The sequence below is a fragment of the Scomber scombrus genome, chromosome 21 (genome assembly GCF_963691925.1).
Source record: "Scomber scombrus chromosome 21, fScoSco1.1, whole genome shotgun sequence".
NCBI classification, from domain to species: domain Eukaryota; kingdom Metazoa; phylum Chordata; class Actinopteri; order Scombriformes; family Scombridae; genus Scomber; species Scomber scombrus.
In genome coordinates this window covers 1,722,497-1,747,236 of record NC_084990.1, presented here as the reverse complement: position 1 = coordinate 1,747,236, position 24,740 = coordinate 1,722,497, and the positions used below count along the sequence as shown (strand labels likewise).

General features: G+C 40.4%; 1 protein-coding gene across 1 annotated transcript in view; it reads left to right on the top strand.

The window, feature by feature from the left end:
* Nucleotides 1-3,143: 3,143 nt before the first annotated feature.
* jmjd1cb (jumonji domain containing 1Cb) overlaps nt 3,144-24,740 on the top strand; it is a 130,363-nt gene continuing 108,766 nt past the window's right edge. The window contains 1 exon segment of the mRNA XM_062443087.1: nt 3,144-3,498. Within this exon segment, the coding sequence (XP_062299071.1) occupies nt 3,343-3,498 (156 nt within the window). The 5' untranslated portion in view covers nt 3,144-3,342.

Sequence of the window (24,740 nt, the reverse complement as noted above, 5' to 3'; positions counted from 1 at the left end):
TAAACACATACAATACACACACCCACATACATCCACACAGAAATGTAATACATAGTAATACACACACTCATGCTTACATACACACAACCATGCACAAAAACACAAATGTAGTCACATTAAATCTGAATATTTACAGAGACAGGTGAGTGGTCAGAACAAACAATCATCTATAGTAAAAATGGTTGTAATTAACATTTATATATTTAGATAGTTTATAAGATAAGACATTCTATATTGTCCCGACAGGGAAATTTGTCTTGGGCATGAGGTGCATCAGTGCATACATCAATTATATATATATAAAAAAATATTTTTTTTTTTACTAAAAGCAGGAGATCCATCCCTGCAGTGCACACTACTACAAGGCTACTTTTTGTTTGTTTACAATTAGATAAATAAGTAGTCATTAGTGTAATGAGGTCTAAGATAGGTCCACCAGGCACAGAACCAGCACCGGGGACTTGGGGGCAAACAGGCACCAACCAGGCCCCCCCCTGTGGCCCACCTATCCCACAACACCCTACAGCAAAGTATATGGTAAATGCACTGTACTTATATAGTGCGTTTCTAGTAGTTACCACTCAAAGCGCTTTTACACTACATCTCATTCACTCATTCACACACATTCATACACTGATGACAGGAGCTACCACACAGGGTGCCAACCTGCTCATCAGGAGGAAACTAACATTCAGACACATTCATACACCGTTGGCACAGCGGGAGCAATTTGGGATTAAGTATCTTGCCCAAGGACACATGGACATATGGACTGAGGAGACGGGAATCGAACCGCCAATCTGGTGGACGACCGCTCTACCTCCTGAGCCACAGCTGTCCCATGAAGTATCACACATCAGTTATGTTGAAATACCTGTGATTGTACCTGTGCCCATACAGACACAGTCAAGTGACAAAAGGATACTTCCTAACACTCCCTGGTACATATTTTGCCATTTTACTTGTGGGTCAGATGGGAATGATGTTATCAGTTTTATGGTTTCAAAGTGTGCTTATCTTACCTCAACATAAAGACTGAAAGCAGGATCAACTACTGGCTTAATTCTGTCGAAAAGAAGCCAAAAAAATGCATTCTGATAAGTCTAAAACTGTCCAGCTGTGGTTCCAGTGGCTGCTGCTCAAGATATAACAGCTAACTCCAACCACAATATCTGTTTTTTTACATTTCTATACTTGTTCTATAAATATGACACAATATGTAAATAACACAAGAAATATGTTAGTCTCACTTCTTCATGGTTAAATTTCAACTGTTTCATTTTCTTAATCCACCACTACAACACACCTCTGTTCTACTTTTTTTCTTTTCTTCTTCCTCTTTTTCTTGCCTCTTTCCTCTTTTGTCTCCTGTGTTCTTACTGTGACCGTGTTTCTACAGCCTATTTCCGCTTTTCTTCTATTGTCATCCTCCCCTGCCCCTCTTTCACTCCATCATTATTTTTCTCTCTCTCTCTCTCTCTCTCTCTCTCTCTCTCTCTCTCTCTCTCTCTCTCTCTCTCTCTCTCTCTCTCTTCCTCTCTTGTATCCCACCCCGCAGGTCGCTCCAGGCTGATTGCCTTGTACATGCTTCACACACACTTCACACACAAACCTCTATACTGTCCTTAAGATCCCTCAACTCTGCATGCGCACACACACGGGCAAATACTCACGAGCCTGCAAGCCTCCACAGAGCCACACGTGCGTGCACACACACACACACACACATATATACAAACCTTCCTTCTCTTGTTCTCCTTCAGTTCCTCTGCCTTATTCCCTCCTTCACTGATTCTCTCTCTGTCTCTCTCCTTCACAGCTCAGGAGACCTCAGTGGAAGACAATGCAAATAGTATATCCGCTGTGAAAGAAAGAGACCAAAGATGTCAGTTGCATTTGTAATTCTGGATGAGATGTTGACATGTAATAGAGTAGGAATAAGAGTTGTAAAATACACAAATAAACTGCAAATGATATGAAATAAATGATGGTTAAATGTTGTGCTCTGATGCACCTGGTTGATAATCTGCTGTATCTTTGAAAGACCATTCCATCCGTGAACCTATTTTACAATTATGCTGACCATTTAAATTTTCAAATGCATTTTTCTACCATTCAAGACAGCCATTGGTCTCTATTCATTTCAGTATGATATGCAAAATGCACAGTATTATAGTTGTGTTGTAAATAAGTGATTTTTACACACACATATCAAAATACAAAACCACTGCTGTGGTTCCTCAAGCACTATTCCACTATGTTTCCTTCTTTCTTTTCTTTTTTTTTTTTTTTTTTACTATAGCCACTAGCTCTATATCTAAGTAAGTCATTCATTCAAACTTTATTTACACAAGGTGGTCCAATGAGAGTTAGTGCTCCTTTGCATGGGTGAACTGTGTACACAGTACATAAAAGGAGAGATACTGTATCACATCCTGCAATAATCAGCAAAACAAACAAAGCTGCAATTGAAATATGAGAGATTGGACATTAAACCAGCGTTACATGAATCCTAAAATATCTACATTTGATAAAACTGTCCCTTGCAGGCACATGTATAGTCTATTTTATCATTCTTGTGATTGTGAGAAGTAGTTTGCTTTCTGGATTACAGTAAACATCATGCAGATAACTGTATTCTTTTCTCTGTTAAGGTAGCTAACAAGTTATAAAATTATAAAAATAGGCTGTAAACACACTCATACTCATTGGAAATCACAACTGCACTGTCATAGTTGTAGGGCGGAACTGTATTTTTTTTTATTAAAATGACTACAATAAACATTATTTTCAATTTCTCTCTAGCCTATATCACTGCTCACGTGAATTCTGCTGCTGTTGTTTATTATAGTAACGGTGGCACTAAAACCAACAATAATAACAGTGGTATTATTACAGTGGTAATAGTAGCAGAAGCTGCCAACACTTGCGGTTAACAGCAGTCGTGGCAGTTCTACAAGTACGAGCAGTTTTTTTTTAAGTAGTTTAGTGAAAATAGTACCAATGGTTGAGCGGAGGGACACAACCGTGCTGTGGTCTGTGAATGCCTTGGGATCCAGCGGAGAAACACAAGTATGGATGGCGGTTGTGATGCGGTTCAGTGTTCCACCGTTTTTTCAAGCGGAGAGAAAAGAGACTGACGCTCGAGCGGGTGGAGACTGCTACACATTTAAATCCCCCGGGTCGGTTTTTACAGCTTTTAGCAACAAATAACTTTTCCTTTTTTTATTTTCTTTCTACTGTTGGATTCCTTTAGAGCTGGTTTAATGTCGTAAATGACAGGTCTGTAAGGGCGTCGTTGTTGGGAAGTTTTTCGAGGGGGGGTTTGACCAGCGAAGGGCCATGGCAGTCGAGGCTCGGCCGGAGCTGGTCGGGAAGCGGTTCCTCTGTGTCAGCGGGGACGAGCCGCCTGAAATCGGCGACATCGGTCGGTGGCTCTGGAGGTCCGGTGTCATACGCGCAGTCAACCATCGTGACAACGACACCACTGACCTGACGGTAAGGAAAACGCTGACTTTGTCCTCCTCTTTTGGTCTGTTACATGCAAAGCAAATGGGAAACTGTGTGGTTGGTGGCTAGCCAGCGAGCCAATGTTGTAAACTTGCCAGGCGGAAATTATTATGTGGCTTTCTTAGTTATTACGTGTGTTTGGACCAGTGCGTTTACCGCTTGTATGCATTATTGTTTCACTAAAATATCTGTCATTATGAAGTGTATGAGTTTGACTTGCTATTTGACCACTTAAGCAAGCAAGTTAATGGGAGGCAGACTACCAGCAGGGGGTTATGGAAAGCAAACGGCAAGCGTTGATCCAGACAGCACATATTTACACCTAAATCATCCAATTTATCTCACCCGCAAACCTAGACTAACCTCCGTGTTATTAAATGTGCTGCTGTGAATGGTTGAATCACACAGAGGTCCGTGCTGGCTCACCGTGTCTTCCAACCACAGTGGTTAATGTAAAGCGTTCATTTCTAAATAAGCAGTGAAATAACGAGAAGCACCTGGAATTAAAGCTGATATATATATATATATATATATACGTCGTTGTGTTGTGAGAGCAGCTGCATTTGTAAAGCATGTGTAGCAATTCGAGTCCCGAGCAACTAAATGCTTTAATCTGCTGTACTGCAAATCAGCTGACGGAGGTAAGGTTAGCTTTCTAGATTTACCCCTGCGTTACAGCCTTTACGTTCAACTAATCCATTAACTAATCTATCACCTCGTGGTTATTGGTCACACTCCACGTTATTTGAGCATGTTGGTTCAGCATAAAGCCCCGTCTGCCTGTGTTTTTCTGGCGGACAACAACCCCTCCGACTTGGACAGGGACGCAGGAATGCTAGGACTTGTAAAAACATAAAACTGGCTTGCTGCAGGCTGAACAATGGGCAGTTTGTCTCCATCTAAAATATTGTCTGCAATTTCAAGACAACGCTGTGTTGCCACTTTTTTTTTGAGCTTTCAGGAGCAGACATATTTCCTGCTTGATGTGTAATTATTGCGTTCTTAATACAGTCAATAGGCAGACAGTGCTGGATGAAAATCTTGACAATATATAGGCATTGATTTTGTTCCCTCTTTAAAAAAAAGAGGTATTTTCATATTGGGTTAACATGCCAAAGCCAGCAAACAATGAAATATTTGCCCTGACAAGCCCTTGGCTGGCTTATACACAGTACTGTCTCACTGTACAGTGTGCCTGTTCCCCGTTTTCTTTTGTTCACAGAATCCTTCTATCTGCCTATGCAGATAACTGGCCAAACCCTACCACAGTTCCTACTGGATTATTTACTGTGTTTTCTCTGTACATATGCACTATTTCTCCAGGACAGTAAATCACCTGACATCACATCTTCCAGCAAATATGTTAGTTTAACAGTCATCGCTCTCTGCTAGGGTTATTCTTTGTGTGTGATTTTTCTATTTGAGCGTGACTGGAGGTAGCTCAGTTCTCATGTTTAGATGGGTATTTCAAAGCATACATTTAGGGCCAGCTTACATGTCACAGCGCCTTCTCACATGTGGTGTTTTTCATGAGATGTAGACAGTAGGTAATTGTAGCTTTCTGTTACGTGTTTGCATGAAGTCCTCTCTATATTTGACAGGAATGGTGAGGTGGCATAATTCCACACATCGATTACAGTGTCATAGCTTAAAATGCCTCTAGACTCGCTCACATGTGTAATTGCATGGTCCCTTCATCTACGTAGCATATTGCATGTATTTGTTTGTATGGCACAACAAACATGCTTCCAGCTTCCTAATTCCCTTGTAGAATTGGTTCTTGTGTGTGATGTGATTTAGGCAGTGAGTAGTGTTCTGGTTTAATTCCATACAATGGGACAAAGTCTCATTAGCAAGGGGCTTAACTAGCCGAGTGAATACAGTAGAGAAGGATTGGAGATTAGATTAGAAGAAGTGTGTCAAGCCAAGCTGTCAGGCCTTTGTCAAGTGTCTGTGGTCAGATAGGCCAGCAGCACAGGACTACACTGGAGCAGCACCGTCTCACCCCGTCTTAATAAATAATACCATTTTACACAAAGTCAGTCAGTATGTCCATAAAGATCTGTCTGAAATGACCACCTACCAAGCTCCAAATATTGTACTGAATCAGTACAGTTTATCATCACACTGATTGTGTTCACATGTCGATTACACACAGTCAACTGAAACAATTCAAGTCACGTCAGTTAATCCATTTGTCGGTCAACAGCAATTAAATAAATAAATCGGATATTTTAATAATCTATTAATCTGCAAGTAAATTTTCAAAGGAAACTACTGCCAAATATTTCATGGTTTCAGCGTCTCGTGTGAGGATTTCCTGTGTCTGACAGTAAACTGAATGTGTTTGCTGTGTGGAATATTGTTAAGATGAAACGAGCCATTTCAAGACGTCGCTATGGGCCGTGATGTTTTATAGCCCGAATGATAAATTGATTGATTGCAAATGACCAGACAATAAAAGTGATCATTAGCCCCAGTGCAAAATGATTTCAGCTCTGATATTCAAATGTCAAGTCCTTCCTTCCTTATACAGATTGCTGTATGTTTTTAGCTTTAAAATACTCTATTATATTTGATCATTTAAATATAAAATTGATTGTACACACTAATCATAAACAGTGCACATGATGGGATCTTCTCATCCTTTGTGCATCACAGCTCAGGGTTATATATCTGATGATATGCTGCCACGATAATGAGCACCACAAAGAAACATCAGACTCCTAACTCAGCTGCAGTTATCACATGTAATAACTTTGATGACATATTAATATTTAAGCATAGGTATGAGCTTCCTTATACTGGAGGATGTACAGATATGTGTTCCCTTGTCAGTTGAGGTAAATGTTAATAATTATTATGTCAGATTATTTAAGGTGTATTTGTGGTTAGGATGGCTCAGTTATGGAATTTGGACTGGTTGAGCAGTAGATGAGACCAGTTTAACAGGCTTACAGCCGTTGAATACTAAATGATGTAAATGAGAACAAGCAGATAATACTAATAGTACAGATGCATTTAGTGTAATTGCTTTAGAGTCTATGCTTGGATATATGATGGTTGTAATAACTTTAGCTTGTTTCTAACTGTGTGTACAAACTAGTATTTATTCTTTTTATATATCTAATAAATGATAATCCATTAAATCTAACCCTCAGTCCACATTACAAAATGAGCTCATTACCAATTAATTAATATGACATAATGCATCTGATATGATGAAACAGCATGTTGAGGGTCAATCAGTTTTTTACTTGCATGTCATAATTCTTCTTATTAAATGAGTGGTTTACGTACAGGTTCTCATGTCTGAGGAAAATGTAGTCACTAATATTTATAGCAGTCATTCTAACCTGGCAACACTTTCAAATACAATAGCATTAGCTGGGCTGTTAAGAAAGAAGAATGCATTTCTCATTTGGGTCGCGAGATTAAAAAAAAAAAGTTCAAGAACGCCCCCAAGTATTAAAATTCTCTAATCCATTAATGGCATTGTAAATTCCTTTGCAGTGACCCAGTATTGGCGTCGCAGGGACAGAGCCTGAAACACAAAGCAGAAAAATACATGACAGAGTCACGTGTGGGTGTATGAATACTGTGCATATTCTCTCTAATGAGCACACTAGAATTATTTCATGATCTCTTTCTCCTCTTTTTTCCTGTCTGTACTTAATGTTTAGCAGCCTCACTCTGAAAATTCAGCTTTAAGCCTCATGTGTCTTTATGTAGAGAGAACCTGAGCATGCTTGTTTTCTGTATACAATTATAGACCAATTAAGGACTGATGTATGGTGCTGTTGCTGTTGTATACCTGTTGGAGCCTTGATGCTAAAGCACAAAATCACTAACACATTAGACAGACTTGATAGCTACCTACCTACATCCACACACAGGACAGTTTTTACAGCTGCCTGTTCTCCTGCTGCAGCTGGGGACCTGGTCCCAAACTACTAACACAACACTTATGTTCTTAAATTACAAGAGTGTTCTCTTCTGTCTATTCCGATCCCACTGTTCCTCTGGGAGCTTTTCATGTTAAGGAAGGTGATGAGAAAAGGTTGTTTTTTTCTTACCAATAATTTGGCTTCAAGCATAGAAAGTAGACATATAGAAACACCTTCATTTTTCTGTCTTCTTTCTCCTAAACTCTGCCTATCAGTTCACTACAACCTACTCCACCAACCATCCTCACAGCCTCCACTACAGACACACTCATGCAGAACGCTGTATGTTTATGCCCTTAAATATAGAAACATTTAATTTCAGGACTTCACAGCCCACTGAAAAGAAGAGGATCCTATGTCAGCTGAGACAAACAAAAAGCTATCCTATAAGAAACCTGTTTATTGTAGAATTTCATGGACTGATAATTGCATCTCCTTTTTCACACGTGTAGGAGAAAGTGAGGAGTATGTGCAATATGTTGAGACACAGCATTTTATTTTTAGAGCAGGGAGACATATCCTTATAAATGGCTGTGTTGATGGTATAGATGTTCTGAATGAATGTATAGAAGATCTTATTATGTTATATCACAATTCATAGATTGGCAACCAACTTCCACTACCTTTCCTTCATAAGTGAGTAAACTGTTAAAATACCAATCTACAGAGCTGTGGAGGTTTGACCTTTTTCTTCATACAGACATGCATTCTACTTGAGAACTGATTAGTTTTGTACATTTCTGACCATTCACCTATTGGACTGTCATGGGACACACAGTCTCAAGATCACCATGTTTACAACAGTGTCAAAAAGAAAAAGAGGGAAGCTAGACAGGAAGGACTGTGACAATTATATTATACTCCCCTCAATAACCTCACAGATGCACACAGATTATTTGTTGATTGTTGAGAAGATGGAAGGCAATTTCAGGTTGACCAAGAGTATATCTTGAGAAAGCATACGTATAGAAGCTAATCTAACAACCCTCTTACAACACCAGCTGAATCCTTTGCTAGTAAAATACATCATAACTGACTGAATAAACAGTGTCAATGGTAAAAGCTTTAGATCAGCCCATTGAGTAGAGAGAGTAGGAGATTTATACCCTCAAGATTACACAGCACTGTAACATGCTGAAGTTATAATAAAATGACAGGACTCTGGAGATCAGGAGACTGATGAAGAAATACTCAAGTAGAGCTGAGAGTGTGTAGGGCAGTGGCACCTAAACACCACTGTGATTCCCTCACACATATACACACATCCAGCTGGTTTTTGGAGGGACTTGAGGGAGTGATAGAAGCTGAGAGAAATGAAAAAGCTCAGCAGCAGAACCCTACGCTGGCACATGAGCCATAAAACTGCTACACTCATCTGGATTCACAATGAATGGAAAGAGCAGGGCAGCTAGGTCATTGCCTATAGGAGCCTTTGTTTTCCATTACAGTCTACTGTGCATGTCTGTATGTGTGTGTGTGTGTGTGTGTGTGTGTGTACAGTAGCAGCGCTGCTAGTTTGTTTTTAGGGCCGTGGCCCGAGGTTCATCGCTGTGTGGCTAATCAGCAGAAAATGACAGGCTGTGACCGGGGGAGAACCTTCCACATACAGCAGCCATGCTCACTGGCTTGTTGCAGCTCTGCAGTTCAGCCAGCTTAGAAACATTTCTAAGCCGTGTGTGAGAGTGTGTTGGCTCGTGAATAGCAGCATTGTTCAGCGTACGGACGCACGGCAGCAGAGAAGCCTTCACCTTCTAATTTCACTGCTACAGTAGCACACGTGTGTTTATTTCACTTTAAACACAAGTGTTCATTATAGAATAATACCAGCCTGTCAAATGTAGAGTAATGTACAATATACTAAAGCAAATAACCTAGAAATAAGTGGTTACTAATCCTGAGTCTCAGTTAAATTCTATTTGGTTAACCCTCATAACTACTCTCTACACTAATTCATATTCATAAATTCCCCATCAGTCATTAATAAATGTTTGATTCATCCTCCTGTTTGATTCATCTTATAGAAAAAAGAAATTCACCATTCATCATTATTTTACGGTCCAGAAGAACATTTGATAGAATATGATGAATACAACAGCATGTTTTAATGCTTTTTTTTTTTTTATAAATACAGGTCAAATTTGTACATTTGAATATATAAAAATGTGTATCAACTGCACAAAAAAGTGCATTTATATTTGCATTTTATTTTAGGAAAAGTCTTGACCCTGAACGGTATGCAAGGGTTAAATAATGAGGCAAATAACACTATACATTCAAATACTTATTACTGCAATCCAAAATAGTGTTTAGCAACATGTATCATTATAACATTATGATGATCAGTGTCCAAATGAATGATGTTGATACTGCAGTAACTCACCAAAATGATTTACTGCAGTTTTTGTTTTATGCACATTAAGAGTTTTGAACATGAGTTTGATTATTTAATGTGGTTGTGCTTAATTTTCTATACACGGACAGACTACTATAAATATTTAAAAAAAATAATCCCAATACTCATAAGGATATTGTCAATCATGTTCCAAAATATATGAATAAAATTACACTAATGTCATAAACAGCAAGCTTTTACTCCTCAGTTCATATTCAGTTCAATTTAACTCAATTCAGTTCAATGCCTTTAGTGGCTCCAGTGGTACATAAGTAAACATAACTATATACAGTCATGTAAAACTACTGACAAGTGTGTATAAATACATAAAACCAAACAATAAATAGTATAAAACAGAGGTATAACAACAGTAAGTATGTGTACTCATATTGCACAGATAATATTGCATATGATCAGGGTATAATTATTTCAGGTTATGATATTCTGCAGTTCACTATAGTTATATTATAATGTAATGATTGAGTGTTGTGTTGACAGATGTCAGTTCAGCAGAAAATATGCTACACTGTAATGTTATTGTATCTGTTGTCAGTAAATGAAGTGGAAACACTGTCCGTTTTCATACACGAGGAGTATGACTGTGGGACTTTCTGCTCCTCCGGCTTTGCATTAAGTAGATGCACTGAATAATGAGCTTTATTTGTCCTGTGCAGTCAGCCGTAACACGGTCATATCAACAGGTTTCCCTCCATACACAATAGATCTGCTGATATCGTTTAGTCACTAAGTAACCTTCAGACGTGTATGAATGTTTCTGCATCAGTTGACAGTGCAGTACTTTTTTATACAGGCTGCACAGTAACCCCCCCCCCCAGGCTCCTTTTCTCTTTTCTTATAATCAGCTGCAGCACAGTCAGAGAAATAAAAGCTGTCAGTAAAATAGTGCCATCATGAGTCTTCATTAATCAGGTTGATGTGAGCTCAGTGGGTTGCAGTATTGCTATGTGACGTCCAGGTTATGCAGTGTTTGGGCAGAGCAGTAACTGGATACACAGAGTGTTAGTGGTTTGTTTTCTGGTGCCTAAGGAAACAAAATGTAATCTGAAGCCAGGATGGGCTGGCTGGATTGCTGGCTGGATGTACCCTTCCCCCATGTCTCTCTCTCTCTCTCTCTCTCTCTCTCTCTCTCTCTCTCTCTCTCTCTCTCTCTCTCACACACACTCTCACACGCACACACACACACACACAAACACACACACAGCACTAAAGCTCCACTACATCACAGCGCTACATACAGCAGCCATAAAGTCTCCTATAGGCTTGCAGGCTTCCCAGATAACCCTGGGAATACATCAGGCTCTACTCAGCAGCTGCTGGTATACTGTGCTATACTAGTTCTATCTCACCACGCACTGCTAACATGGAGTTTTTATTTTAGAATCACCTCTTCTTCAAAATACACGGTAGCTTTTTACAACACACCGACCACTAACATGATCTCATTTAAATAAAGATTGTTTCACTTTGGCTTTAGAGTGAATTCTGACTCTTATACTGTATATAAGTTATGGAGCAAGTATTTAATTAATATACACTACCTGATTTGTACTGTGAACACAAACCAGTATCAACCTGGCTTCAGGTTAACTGACATTTCATAACCAAAGACCCTCTTGCTCAATCAGTCAGATACAGACCAATCAGCAAGATGACGGCATTACTCAACAACTGTACAGCTGATGGATTTACCTTAAACGTATTGAGAAATGTGTCTGTGGTTCCAGAACAAGCCACATGTTTCAGTTTAAAAATGATAATAAAGGTGGGTCAGGTGTAGTAAGTGTGTATGTTGACGTCTGAAATGATGTCTTTATCCTTTCGTTCCATAGTGTTGTCATACCACAATGAGGAAAACTCAGATACAGTCAGATAGTCTGCTACTGATATACTTATTTATTGTAGATTATTTTGGTGTGTCCACGTGATACTCCTACTGATAAACACATACTCAAAGATCCTCTTCATGATACTGCTGAACTGTGTTGACTGTGTTTGTGTTGTCCTGCACAGTGAATTCAGAGTGTGGTAGTAAAACATTCAGCGAGAAAGCATCCCAGGCAGGCTGTGACTCTGTCCGGAATATGAAATGAGTAAACCTCTTCCTGTCTGACTGCTGTTATCTCATCACACCATTACACAGGCTGTGCTGTGTGCTGCTGCACTGCTCTGAATCAAATCCCTGTGTCACTCATTTCAAGACAAAATATGGCACTGCTGACAGATTTCCACTGAACTGGCAGTTTGCTCTAAAATATCCAGATATTCTGGTCCTGCCAGGGTCAAAAGTACAGGGCTTTACACCATCATGGGACACTAATAACTATCCTGTAAAACCACAAGATTGCATTTACATTACTAAGTCTTCTAAAGTTCAACACAGCGTCTTCGCTAAGCTCCACTGAAAGAAGCATTTCAGTCCAAAGTTGTTTCTTGGACTCAAAGCTTGTCCTGAGTATTTTTGAACACTGCTGTCAGGGAATACTGGCCTGAGCCTCTAACTAGACTGTTTCACCAAAGAATGTGAGCTAAGTTATTTCGGTGTAGCCAGTAATGAGGAGGTTGAGCTCCTTCACTTTGGAATCGAGCAACTGCGGCTCACGCACGTCCACCGAGCCCGCCTCTGTCTGTTTCCTCGCAGGAGAGGATGAGATGAGACGTCACCTGCTGCTGCTGCTCATGTCTGGGACCAGGACACACCCCCCCCTCTCTGCCCCTCTCTGCCCCTCTTTCCCTCCTGAAGTGAACTCATAACTTGCTCCCACCTTGCTGGAGAAAGCTCTGGCCAGTGGAATGTTGTCTTACCTGTCTGCATGATGTCTACCGTCCTCAGTGACACCAGTTGACCCCTTAATGTAATTCCCGTTATCTTGTCATCAACTAATTCATTACATTAACATGGACGCTTTGTGCCAGCGGGACACTAAAAAGGAGATGAATGACAATAGAGCTGCTCACAGTGTCTCTTGTTGAATTTCAAAGAGGAGGCGCTGCAGAACAGTTTGTTCTCTAGAAGCATGAGAAACAAAGAAACTGATGCCAAAGCTCCTGATAAATAGCTTGAATTGCATATATGTGAAGATGTGATGTGTGGCAGCATCCTTATACAGTGGCTTGTCTTACTACTACTACTACCACTGCTAATTCTACTACTACTACTTGAGACGGACACTTAGATTATTGGATTAGCTGTGTTACAGCCACTGAACCCCTCTAGCTTTAGTCCAGCACCTGTCCCTCTCTGTTGTTGTCCTCCTGGCTGTCTCGTCTCATTCTGTTCTCTTTGTCTGTGCTATTATATGTCGTCCTGTCCTGTTCCAGTCTGCTCTGCCCTGTTCACTTATTTTCTGTCTGCTCCTGTCTCTGCTGTCACATCTATTGAACTTTAAATGGATTCATCTAAATGTTATTACCAGGCTTTTTAAATGTAATGCTGCTCAAGAAAAAATATGTGTCAGTACTTGATGGTAACATGCAATCAAATATGCCATATGTTGCAGAAAGGCATCCCAACAAGTTCCCATCTTATAAATTCTTGCAGTATACTATAAACATGTTGTTATTTCATCATAATGTAATGAGCTATTTATGAATTAATTGAAAAGAGAGGAAGCTGTGCACGCTGTATCCTATCTGCTGTAATAAACAGGAACAGAAATTCATGTCCCGTAAAAACAACCAGTGCCTTCTTTACTTTTACAGCTTTTGGTGCTGTGTGGGTGCTGAGTGGAGTTTCTGGTAGTATTCTAATGCTCTGAAATCCACGGTCAGTAAAAAAGCTTCCTAATAGATTTTCAGTGGAAAGAAGCTGGCAGAGAGATTTGCTGGCTGCTGTTATGTTCTTTAAATCTCACACACTGTCATATTCAGACAGACACAGAGAGTGAAAAATAGGGAGGGAGAGAGAGAGAGAGAGAGAGGGAGGGAGAGAGAGAGAGAGAGAGAGAGAGAGAGAGAGAGAGAGAGAGAGAGAGAGAGAGAGAGAGAGAGAATGGAGAGATGGAACAAGGGAGAAATGGCCAGATGAAGGGAGGAGAGAGTGATGCTTCATAGAGTTGAAGTGAGAGAGAGAGTGAATGCCATTTGAGAGAGCGAGAGACTCATTAGTTGTTTGGTTTTCTAGGCAGAGAGAGAGGAGGAGGGAAAGAGAACGAGAGAGAGAGAAAATGGGAATGTGAAAGAGACGGAGGGAGAGAGAGAGAGAGAGAGAGAGAGAGAGAGAGAGAGAGAGGGGTTTCTTTCTCCTCTGTCTGGCCTCTCTCCCATAGCAACAGCGGCTTAGCCACGTGAACGCCAGTTCCTTTGAGTTCACCCACTGCACAGAACTTAACTCCTTCACCACCAGATTGAAGCTCAGTACAGCAGCACACAGGCACAGAATCTAGCTACAATACAACTGGGACTTATCTGACTTCAACTGAACTGGACTCAGTCATTAACTCAATACCATCAAATAGTACTGGAAGAGAAGAGAATATTATATATAATACATGAATAGGATTTCTTCTGTATTGAGTGAATACACAGCAGTTAAAGTGGGATAGAATGTTTATGAAGAGGAATAGAATAGTCACACTGTGTATAGAATGGAAAAGTATACCGTCATAAAGTAGCATACAGAATCCTGTCATGTAGAGTGGTAATACATAATGAGACATAGAGTAGAATAGAGCACCGTCATATACAGAACAGTGAAATGATTCCACTGTTCTCTGTTAGAATGACACAGTGGAATTATTGTTGACTGGAGCCAATGTGGGACAAAATTGGTTTCTGTGGGTTTCCTGACTGTCAGTGAAATACAGAGAAACCAAATCTCTTGGCCAACACAAAGGAAGTTAATCTTAGTTCAGTAACTTAACCAAGCCGAGGCTTTTTTTTCAGCCCTATAAAGTGAATGCAGGTTTGGAAAAAAGGCTACCTACGTAATCATTTACAATAACACAAAACAGTTGTTTGACTGTATATGATTACTTTTGTAATAGTCTAACTCTCATTTAGTCCCTCAACCTTTGACTCCTAATCTAAAGGAGCTGTGACAGTGTAAAACGGTGGAATGAATAAAGTCTCGTGTTGTCTTTGGAGCGTTGACTGGAGATCTTCTATCAGTGTTAAACGTGGATCCAACAGTGTGAACGCTCCACAATCTGCCACTAATCTGTGGATCTCCATTTCACGACAGAGTGAAGCAGAAAAGTCAAACAGCTCATTTGTGTCTTTCTTTCTTCTTCCTGTTCACTCTGTTCCTTTTGTTGAACAGCTAGCTAACTCTTTCCAGATGGTATGGAGTTAACTCTTGTCCTCTCCCCTCCACTCCTCTCCTCTCCTCTCCTCTCTTCTCCTCTTCTCTCCTCTCCTCTCTTCTCCTCTTCTCTCCTCTCCTCTCGTTTCCTCTCCTCTGTCAAACATATATTTATTGACCTGTCCGTCACCGGAACACTTTTGACAATTGTCCTGTTATACTGTACACACACAGGAAATGACAGAGAATATGTTGTGATTTTCAAACATCAGGGTTTTTTGCATCTCTCTGAATCATTGACTGTATCTTGGTCAATTGAATACTTGTGTTGTTCCATTTTCTGTCAGTGACTAATGATATGATAAGATTTTAGTGTGGGTCATTTTATAGACTGAATGATGAAGTAATTGTAATTGGTTAGTTAATAATCATTAGTAATATTTGTAGTCCTGCCTGCATGTGGTTTGTTCTAAAATGTTTTGACATTAAACCAGAGTAGTATATGTGTACCTATGATCCCCTCACCCTCAATATTGATTCTAATAAATATTAGGGACATGAGGGTGCTGGGACTGCTCAATATTACTGCGTATATAGGCCCTCAGAAGTCTTATTGCTTAGACCTCAGTGTGAGTAGACTCAGTATTTGACGTGTCTCAGCTGGAATGTGAACCGCAATTAAACAAGTTAACTCTTGTTATCTGAGAGAGGAAAGATTCCCTCGCAAAGAGTTCATTCTCTCATTGTCAGCACTCTCTCTGTCTGCATGTCTGTCATCTTCTCTGTCTCTCACTACTACCACTGCTCATACTAATCATTATTTTCATGACCAGGGAAACTGCTGATGAAGTTACTTATCATGAAGTCAATAGCAATCAGCTGACAAGAATAAAGCTAAATAGCTTATAAAAAACTTGATAATGTTTGGCTTATTGCTTTTTGTCTATTTTCCAGGCTTTATTGGTGCTTTATGATGGTGTCTCACATTTGACAATGTGAAAGAAGCTTAGTGATACCTGACTGAAGTCCTGGAAGACTTTATTCAAAGTGTTTCAGTTGATGATGTCATGAATGTCTAGGAAGTTTTTTTTCATGTGGCTGGTTTAAAATAAAAAGAGGAGAACATTACCCCATTCAGTCCTATATGTATATGTGTGTATGCACCGTATATGTAAAGTTTGTAGCTTTAGCAGCTCTGCAACACTGTATACAATTAGTCTGCTATTGTTACATTTGTAATGTTTGAGCAGGCAGTCAGTCAATGGCAGCCACAAAGCTGCACAGCTTGTCAGACAAGCAGACACTGTGTTCTGCCAGTCACACAACCAGTCAGCCAGGCTCCTGTCTCCCTCCCACCATCCTGTCAGTGTGTACAGCCGAGTGCCTCTCCTCAGCTCTCCACTGTGTCCTCCTGTATCACTCAGGCCAGAAAGAGAAGCCACGTGTGGACTCCAAATGTGTGTGAGAACACACACACATACACACACACAAGCTGTGGTTTGTTACGGGCAGTGTTGGAGAAAGACAGAGCAAAAGTAAAAGAGAGAGGCTGGAAATGAAGTGCAGCACGACACACCTTGACAGAGAGGTGTGCTGGGAGTGTCTCTCAGCAGTGTTTGTGTACACACACACTCAGGTCTCTGTAGTGAGGCGTGGCTGTAGTAGTGGAGTCCTGCAGTGTAATGAGGCTTGTGAATGGAGAGAGAGGCACTGTGGTGGCTTTATTTACATGCTGTGCTTTCTAATGCAGACGGCTGCTTCCTCTCAATGACATACATTACATGCATGAAAATGTCTTTAACAACAACTCAATCTAATACATTCAGCTTCGGGCTTGACTCGCCTTTAAATCTTGTATTTCAAGTCTAAACATAAATGAAGCCAGAACTTTCATGAATATCCAAGGAGGGAAATTCCCACCAACCACCAGATGTTATGCTGTACCTTAACCTCACCACTCAACCTATCCACAACAAGTAGGTAGATTTCTGAAGGCAGAGACATAGTTCTGCTCTGCTGCTAATGTTACTTTTTAACTGGAAAAACATTGCAGCAGTGTCCAGTTAAGCCTGGGATCAACCAGCTCCTTCTGTGTAAACATTAAGCTGCACCAATGCAGTCAGCGCACACACACACACACACGCACACACACACACACACTGTATTGACCCCCGATCTGTTGTTTGAACTTAGGACACATTAAAAAGCCATCAGACACTCTGACATGTCATGTGTTGTGTTTGTCTCTATGCTTGTGTGTTAGTGAACTATTAGTGGATGTGTGAGGATAGTAGATGTGGGGGTGTCTGTAAGGTCCAAGGTTTCTGTTGACATTACAACAGTACATTGTTAGAGCTTCCGCTACAGCACAGTTGCTTCTGGAATGACCATTATTATCATGAACAGCAGCAGCATATGCACAGTTCCCTCCCACTTATTCTTTCTCTTTTCTTACATCACATTGTAAGCTTTATGTGTTATGTTGTCAAATATAAAGAAACACTGCACAGCATAATTTCCTCTTAGTGATGTGTATATTCAGGGGAAGCCTTGTGTGAATATAAGCCATATAAGCCCCTTTATAATACAGGCAGCTGACACATGCTGCAACATGAGGCTCCTGGAGCTAAACAACAACTGGTTTTATAAGTATAAGACCTTTTTAAGGTAAAATGTAGCACAATACGAAGGGAGAAAATATCCTACCAAACATTAATTTGTGATTTTTCTCTCTTATTCTACCCAGTTGGTTTCTATATTCAACCAGGAAATGTTTTATTGCTTTTTACAACATGAATATATACATATTCTTTAACTAGGTCTTTGAATATAAAACCAATAAACACTGTACTTCATGACAGCATACTGTAGTGTGGAGTCACAGGGTCAATCAGCACAAAGATCAATGAATATGAGTGTGTTTGAGGGTTGTCCCTGGATCTTTTTTTGAGATAAAGGTTGCAGAGCGCACCTTTAAAGTGTCGTCATCTTAAGTGAAAAATGACTGTTTGACAGATGAATGTGCCCATAAGCATTTACATATTATTCTAAATGGAACAAAAAGATGAAAAATAAAAGTTTTTTTTTAAAATCTCCTGATTCAATACTATCATGATACATGGGTGTTAATTCGATTCAGAATTGATTCTCTATTCAAAACCAGTTCTCCATTGAATGAATAGAAAATGGGCATACTGTTCAGTCTCTAGCTGCAAACCATTCAGTGATGTGCTTATTACACTGGAATACAATATGAAACACAACTGGTAGATAAGATAAAAGGTCCACAGCCTTTTTATTTTGAAAAGTTAACGGCATTAATGAATGAATGACTGAATTTGAAAGCATCTTACAGTCTCCTGCCTGTATGGGAACAATAAAATGAGGGAGGGGGGAGTCAGAATGCTCCGCTGTGTTATTATTAACATCATATCTCCAGCAGTGAGAGCAGCCTCTCTGCTTCTCTGTTAGCTCAGAGGAAAGACATAACTGTTCAACACTGTGAGTGGGTGCAGGGTTGTTAAGATGAGACAGAGGTATATTCTTCAGCTCAGAGTTGGTTTAAGTAGTTTAATGCTACAGTGTGTGATGGTCAGCTGCTCTCATTTGTTACTGCTGATTGCTGCTCTGCTAATATCTCTGAGTGACAGTGTGGAAAGTATTCACAACATACTCAACATTTGTCTCGCAAAAGTAATTATTTAGTCGTTAAATCAAAAAAATGATTGCATTCACTGCCTTTAAAAAAAAAGATGAACTCATGTGTGCACTATCAGCCCTCACAGTCGAGTTCCGCCTTTTTCGTTCTGTCAACATCACAACCTGGAATTTTCAACAAAGGCAGCGGCCAGTCATCAAAAGTGTGCCGCCTTTTTGAGTGAGATAGGCAGTGAAAAGCCTGGTGTGTGTGTGCAGTCCACCTGAGTGTGATGAAGTGTCTCTGCAGCGCTGCACACGCCGGCCTATAAGACTGAAGCGCGGCACAGACAAAGGCCAGCTACACCCGAGATGTAACATGAGATCGTTCCTTGAGAATCTAGGGCAAGGTTCCCTCTCCACACATGTGTCAGTCTGTGTGTGCTGAGCTCGCCTGCCTGCTCCAGTGTGTGCATGCATGTGTTTATTATGTGTGTGTGTGTGTGTTTGTGTGTGTGTGCAGCTTTACTGTCTGTCTCTGTGATGGGATTTGTCAGCAAACCTCTACTATTGTGTAAAAGTATGGGTGTGTCATGTGTGTGTGTGGAACAGGCTTGTGTATGCGTGATAACTTTGTGTCTGTATGTGTGCATAATCATACTTGGCTTTGTGAATGCTTGCTTTCTGTATATGTGTGTGTGTGTGTGTGTGTATGTCCCAGTGCAGCAGATGAAGGCAGGGAGGGGTGTTCTACTGCTGGCTCCATTGATTGGTTCCATACAGACTGAAACTTGACCTTCACAGCAGATGTCTGTATGGCTGCCAAATACACACACACACACACACACACACACACACACACACACACACACACACACACACACACACACACACACACACACACACACACACACACACACACACACACACACACACACACACACACACACACACACACACACACACACAGTACACAACTCTACCCTTGTTATGCTGCTCTAGCTCTTACAGTATTTCTATTTTTCTAGGTGTGACAGGCTCTCAGTGAGGATTATTTGTCATTTCAAAGTTGACAAAATTAAGTTTTTTAGTCGCCTGCCAGGAGGACTGGGAAATGTTCAAATCTACCAGCCAAAATAATAAATAGCCTTTTTGTGTTTCTGTGCATTTCATTGAGATAAAAAGTTGAGTATTCATTTCAGACCCTGCTTGACACAATTCACATGCAATCAGCTAGAAGTGGCAGATAAGTCATAAAGGAGAGTGTGCTGTTCTCTGAGGGTCTGGGGGCCCTTTGAAAGAAGTCCCAGACCCATGCATAAAGCATGCATGGGGATTGTTTCTGAGCTCCCAACAGTGCTGGCTACTGCAGAAGTGCAGTACAGTTAAGTTGCATTAGAACCCGTAGAGCACAGTGTGTCACCTTTCTGTTGTATTTCACAGCTCTCAGACAGCTTTAGCATGATGGAGAGAGAGACACTTTTCAAAGTGTCTGCATACTGTGTGTATCAGAAGTGAGGAAAACTATTAGGCTTAACTGATGGAGATTATTTAAGAGGACCTATATTGTGCTTTTCCCTGCTTTCACTCATATATATATATAATGTTACAGTATTGGATGTTCATATCAAACAGTGTCAGATAGTGAGATAAACAAATGTAGAAGTAATCCATGTGAACAAACAGCAGTGGCTTCAGACTGCTCTGAACACTTGGGTTCCAACAGTTTTTTCTACTCTCAAACAGAGCTGATGTCAGCTGATGAGTGATTTCTTCATGTGGTCATCTGCTCCACACACAGCACATCAGTTCACTGCTCTGCTCTGCCACCATTATGGCATTTTTCCATTGTTTTGGGGGTAGTAATGCTGAGCCATGACACCCATTATTTAGTCATTGAAAAGCTTTTAATATAAAGCAGTAAAAGTAGGATATGTTATTTTTAATTAGCAGTAACTTAACATGACTCTGATACAGCTGCCCTTCAGCAGGCATCTAAAAAGTTGGCCAATCAGAACAGAGTGGGTTCATCAGGAGGGGGATCTTAAAGAGACAGGAGCTAAAACTGCCTGTTAAAGCGCTTATCCACTACACAGTTCCAGCACGACTCGCCTCGCCTCGCCTCGGTTCTTTTTGCGTTTCCACTAGGGATAGTACCTGGTACCTGGTACTTTTTTAGTACCTGCTCTGGTGAGGTTCCAAGCGAGCCAAGCCGGTACTAAAATGTGACGTCGACACACTGCTGGCCGCTGATTGGTAGTTGTCGCTGGAAGAGTCATGAGCCGTCCCACACAAGAATCAAACCCGGCATTTTTAAATACTGACAACAGCGTTACAGCCATAGTTACAGCCATAAGGCTCAATTTTCTTGCTTTGTGTGTGACAAAAAGCCACATACAGCAGCAAGTACACCACTGCCTCAATGTCCTCCATTGTTTGTGTTTTGTGGAGCCGTGCTATGACGACCCCGCCCATGTTGAGTAGGTACTTTTTTGTAATGGACTAAAGGTCTGTTCTGGAACCGTACCGAGTCGAGGCGAGCCGAGGCGAGGCGAATCGTGCTGGAACTGTGTAGAGGAAAAGCGCCATTAGAGACAAAGGCTGGAGTGAGGGGCTGCATAAAGGACCAGTATAAGATAAATAAGGATGAATCATGCAAAATATAGAGCTGGAAATGAGCAAAATATGTCCCCTTTAAAGAAGTTGTACAGTGAGTAGACACTCCTCTACATTCAAAGGCATGCCTGTTGTAATTGACAGTTTTTAGTAACATAAAAGAAAATTGACTTTAGAAATACCTAGTTCAAGAGTCCAGTGTGCAGTCCTCCCCCAAAATAAATAGTTTTTAAGATTATTTGTCGGCATTTTTTGCCTTTCTTTGAATGTTGAAAGAAAACTGTTAGAGAGGGATGACAAACCACAGTCTCTGCAGTTACATGGTATGCATCCTAAGTGGCCTACCAAGCAAGGCATTATGTCATGAACAGCTGGTTGTACCACTGCTGCTGCTACTGCATCCACCACTCTTACCATATCAGTAGCACTAGTACTACCACTATCACTGCTGTCACCATGAAGGCAGCCTGTGATGTTGATTCAGTTGTAAAGCAGTGTGATAGAGAGTACCTGTGCACACACACACTCCTCCAGCCACAGTGCACATACTGACTGAGCCTCTCAGCCTGTACTTAGTGTTGAATAGATTTCCTGCATGTTTTTATATTTATTTCCATCTGCACAGAGGTCAGAGGATGTGCGTGGCCATTGACTGCCAACCTGGAAGAAACAGTCTTGTTTTACAATAGTAACTGTCAGGGATTATGGTGAATGAGCACACTCCCACACATTAATATCAGCCATAATAAAGCTTTAAGTGATGCATGCGTTTGACTGTGATTGCCTGCTGTTTGTCTCTGTGAGCTTTCTATCAGCATGAAACCTAATCACCCACTTCTTTATCAGCTCAGGGCCTTCATTCAATAATGTCATTTATTTACTTACACTGCAATGATATTGTGATAATATGCTATCATTTTGCTATATACTGCTGTCCTTATCCATCACTTCAAGTCAATTGTAAATGTTACATAATGAATTGATGAAGATGTGTTGACATGAAGTGAGTTCAGTGATAAGTGCAGCAGTGAAACAGTGAAACAGTTCAGTGCACAACCATTAAACAGTCTGATTATGATGATTAAACACTCATAGTAGTGCTGTGATACTGTGACAGTATATCCCAAATTATAGCTGTTGAAAATCATCATAGTTTATAATAAGATTTGTCAAATGTATGTGTTTGAGGATGAGGGGAGCTGTGTGAGGTCAGTGTCATGTGTGGACCTTAGTGCCGCTCTGTAACCTGCTTAGGACAGTGCAGCATGAATCATTGCTGACTATTGTTATGTGAATGAAGATCCAACACAGATTGATTTAGTGGGTGGAGGTCCACACACACACACACACACACACACACACACACACACACACACACACACACACACACACACACACACACACACACACACACACACATATAAAGGAGAGGTGGGTTTTTCCTGTGTAGAAAGTGCAGTCTGTGATCTCCACATGATTCTGGGCTCAGAACTGTGCCTGGCTGCTGCTGCTGCTGCTCGGGGAGAACCTCCCTTTATTGTGTTTGTGTGTGTGTGTGTGTGTGTGTGTGTGTGCGCGCACATTGAATACATTAAATGCAGATGCATGTGTCAAACCTCACCATGTCTTTCAGCTGAGTGCACCCACAGAGATTTAAAAAAAAGGTTACTGCTGATGTTCATGCTGGCAGTGAGTCAGGTTCCAGTTGTTCAGCACATGGAGAAACTCTTTGATGACCATCAGGCTGAAACAGACCAATGACAACCTGAAACCTCCACAGTGGTCACTACATTTTATTAGCAAGGGCTGATTTAAAGGAATAGTAATCTATAGTCAGTGTATTAGCTGCATGCTCCTGGTTTGGAGAAGCGGGCAGGAGTAACAGCAAGAAAGCTTAGTCAAAACTATTTTTGTCACCTAAAAATATCAAATATATATATAAAAATCAATCTAAAAAAGTGTACACAGTATTTAGAATATTTCCGCTGCCTAAACTTACAGTCAGACAATCCTTTCCTTTGGCACTGCATTATCTCAACCGTATAACTTGTGTATTCCTATGCATGCTGTGCACTATGTATCACCACAGAGCAGCTGTTTGGGTCAGAAAGTACCGTTGCCTGATGTTTTTTAGGGGGCTAAAATACACTTTGCTGCTGTCCCCGTCCACAGTAATACATTATTTGGCTTCAGTGCCACTCCAAAGCCACCCAAATCTACCACAGGTTATACACTGACTATGGATAAGTACCCCACTTGAAAGAATATGAACCAGTTCCTTCTGTCAGCCAGTCAAGCTACAAAATAAACACTGTGCTGTGCTGTGTGTCTTTTTAAATGTGCTCTTGAAGTATATTACACATACTTACTTCAAGAAGCATAATTCTGTATGATTTTTGTTACAGAGAATGAAATATGTCTTATTGTACAAATATCCAACTGAACAGTGAGTTGAGTCATTAAAACAATACTCTGATTTCCATATGTGAAAATAAGGCTGGTTAATTAATGGGAAAGGGGGGGGAGCTGGGGGAAGGTGCAGAACAGGCTGGTACATAAGAACAATGTTTTATCAGTCATATGGGTGCTTTGGCTTCATTTAATGTGATTCTGGGGGAAAACCAAGCTGAACTGAGATAAAGTGGGAGAATAGCAGAGTGGCACAGCTTGTTTGGAAGTGTTGAGTGCAGAGTGTGTGAGGCCAGTGTGCAGCAGAGAGAGACGGTGAGGTCAGGTATGCTGGATGTTGGCAGTAAATGTTCAGTATGAGACACAGTTTGTCTGGATATAAATGTTGCAGTTCTTCAACAACTGTGTTTTAAAAAATAATGTCACTCTAAAAAATACCGGTGAGCAACATAATGAGATCACACAAGTCATAAAAGTGTGATTCAAATATGTTGATATTATTTTGACACTGGTAATTAAACAGTCGTATTTTATTGAGAATTTATTGAGACTTTTAACAAACAAATACCAAATAGTGTTCTTATCTACTTATTATGTTGAATAAATAAGACTGGCTCATTATTCAGAGTCTTGTGTTCATTTTTCTGTGAGGTGTGCACAGGTGTATTCATTCATCATTACTCAGGTACATGTGAGAGTTAATTATGATATTTATTTCATTTTCCACATCCTCAATTGTGATTAAATCATTTGCTTAGCTTTCTCCACTTGTCATAAATGGAATAGATATATAATTGTCAATATATATGAAGTGAAAGATTGATAGAGAATCATTTTGATTGGTCAATTGAGCAATAATCTCCCTTCTGAAACCACTACACAGCTTTCTGTCTTCAGACAAGCAGGTTGTTGCTTATATAATGCCTTTCCTGTTGCATGTGTGTTTGTAAGTGAATAATATGCATGTGAT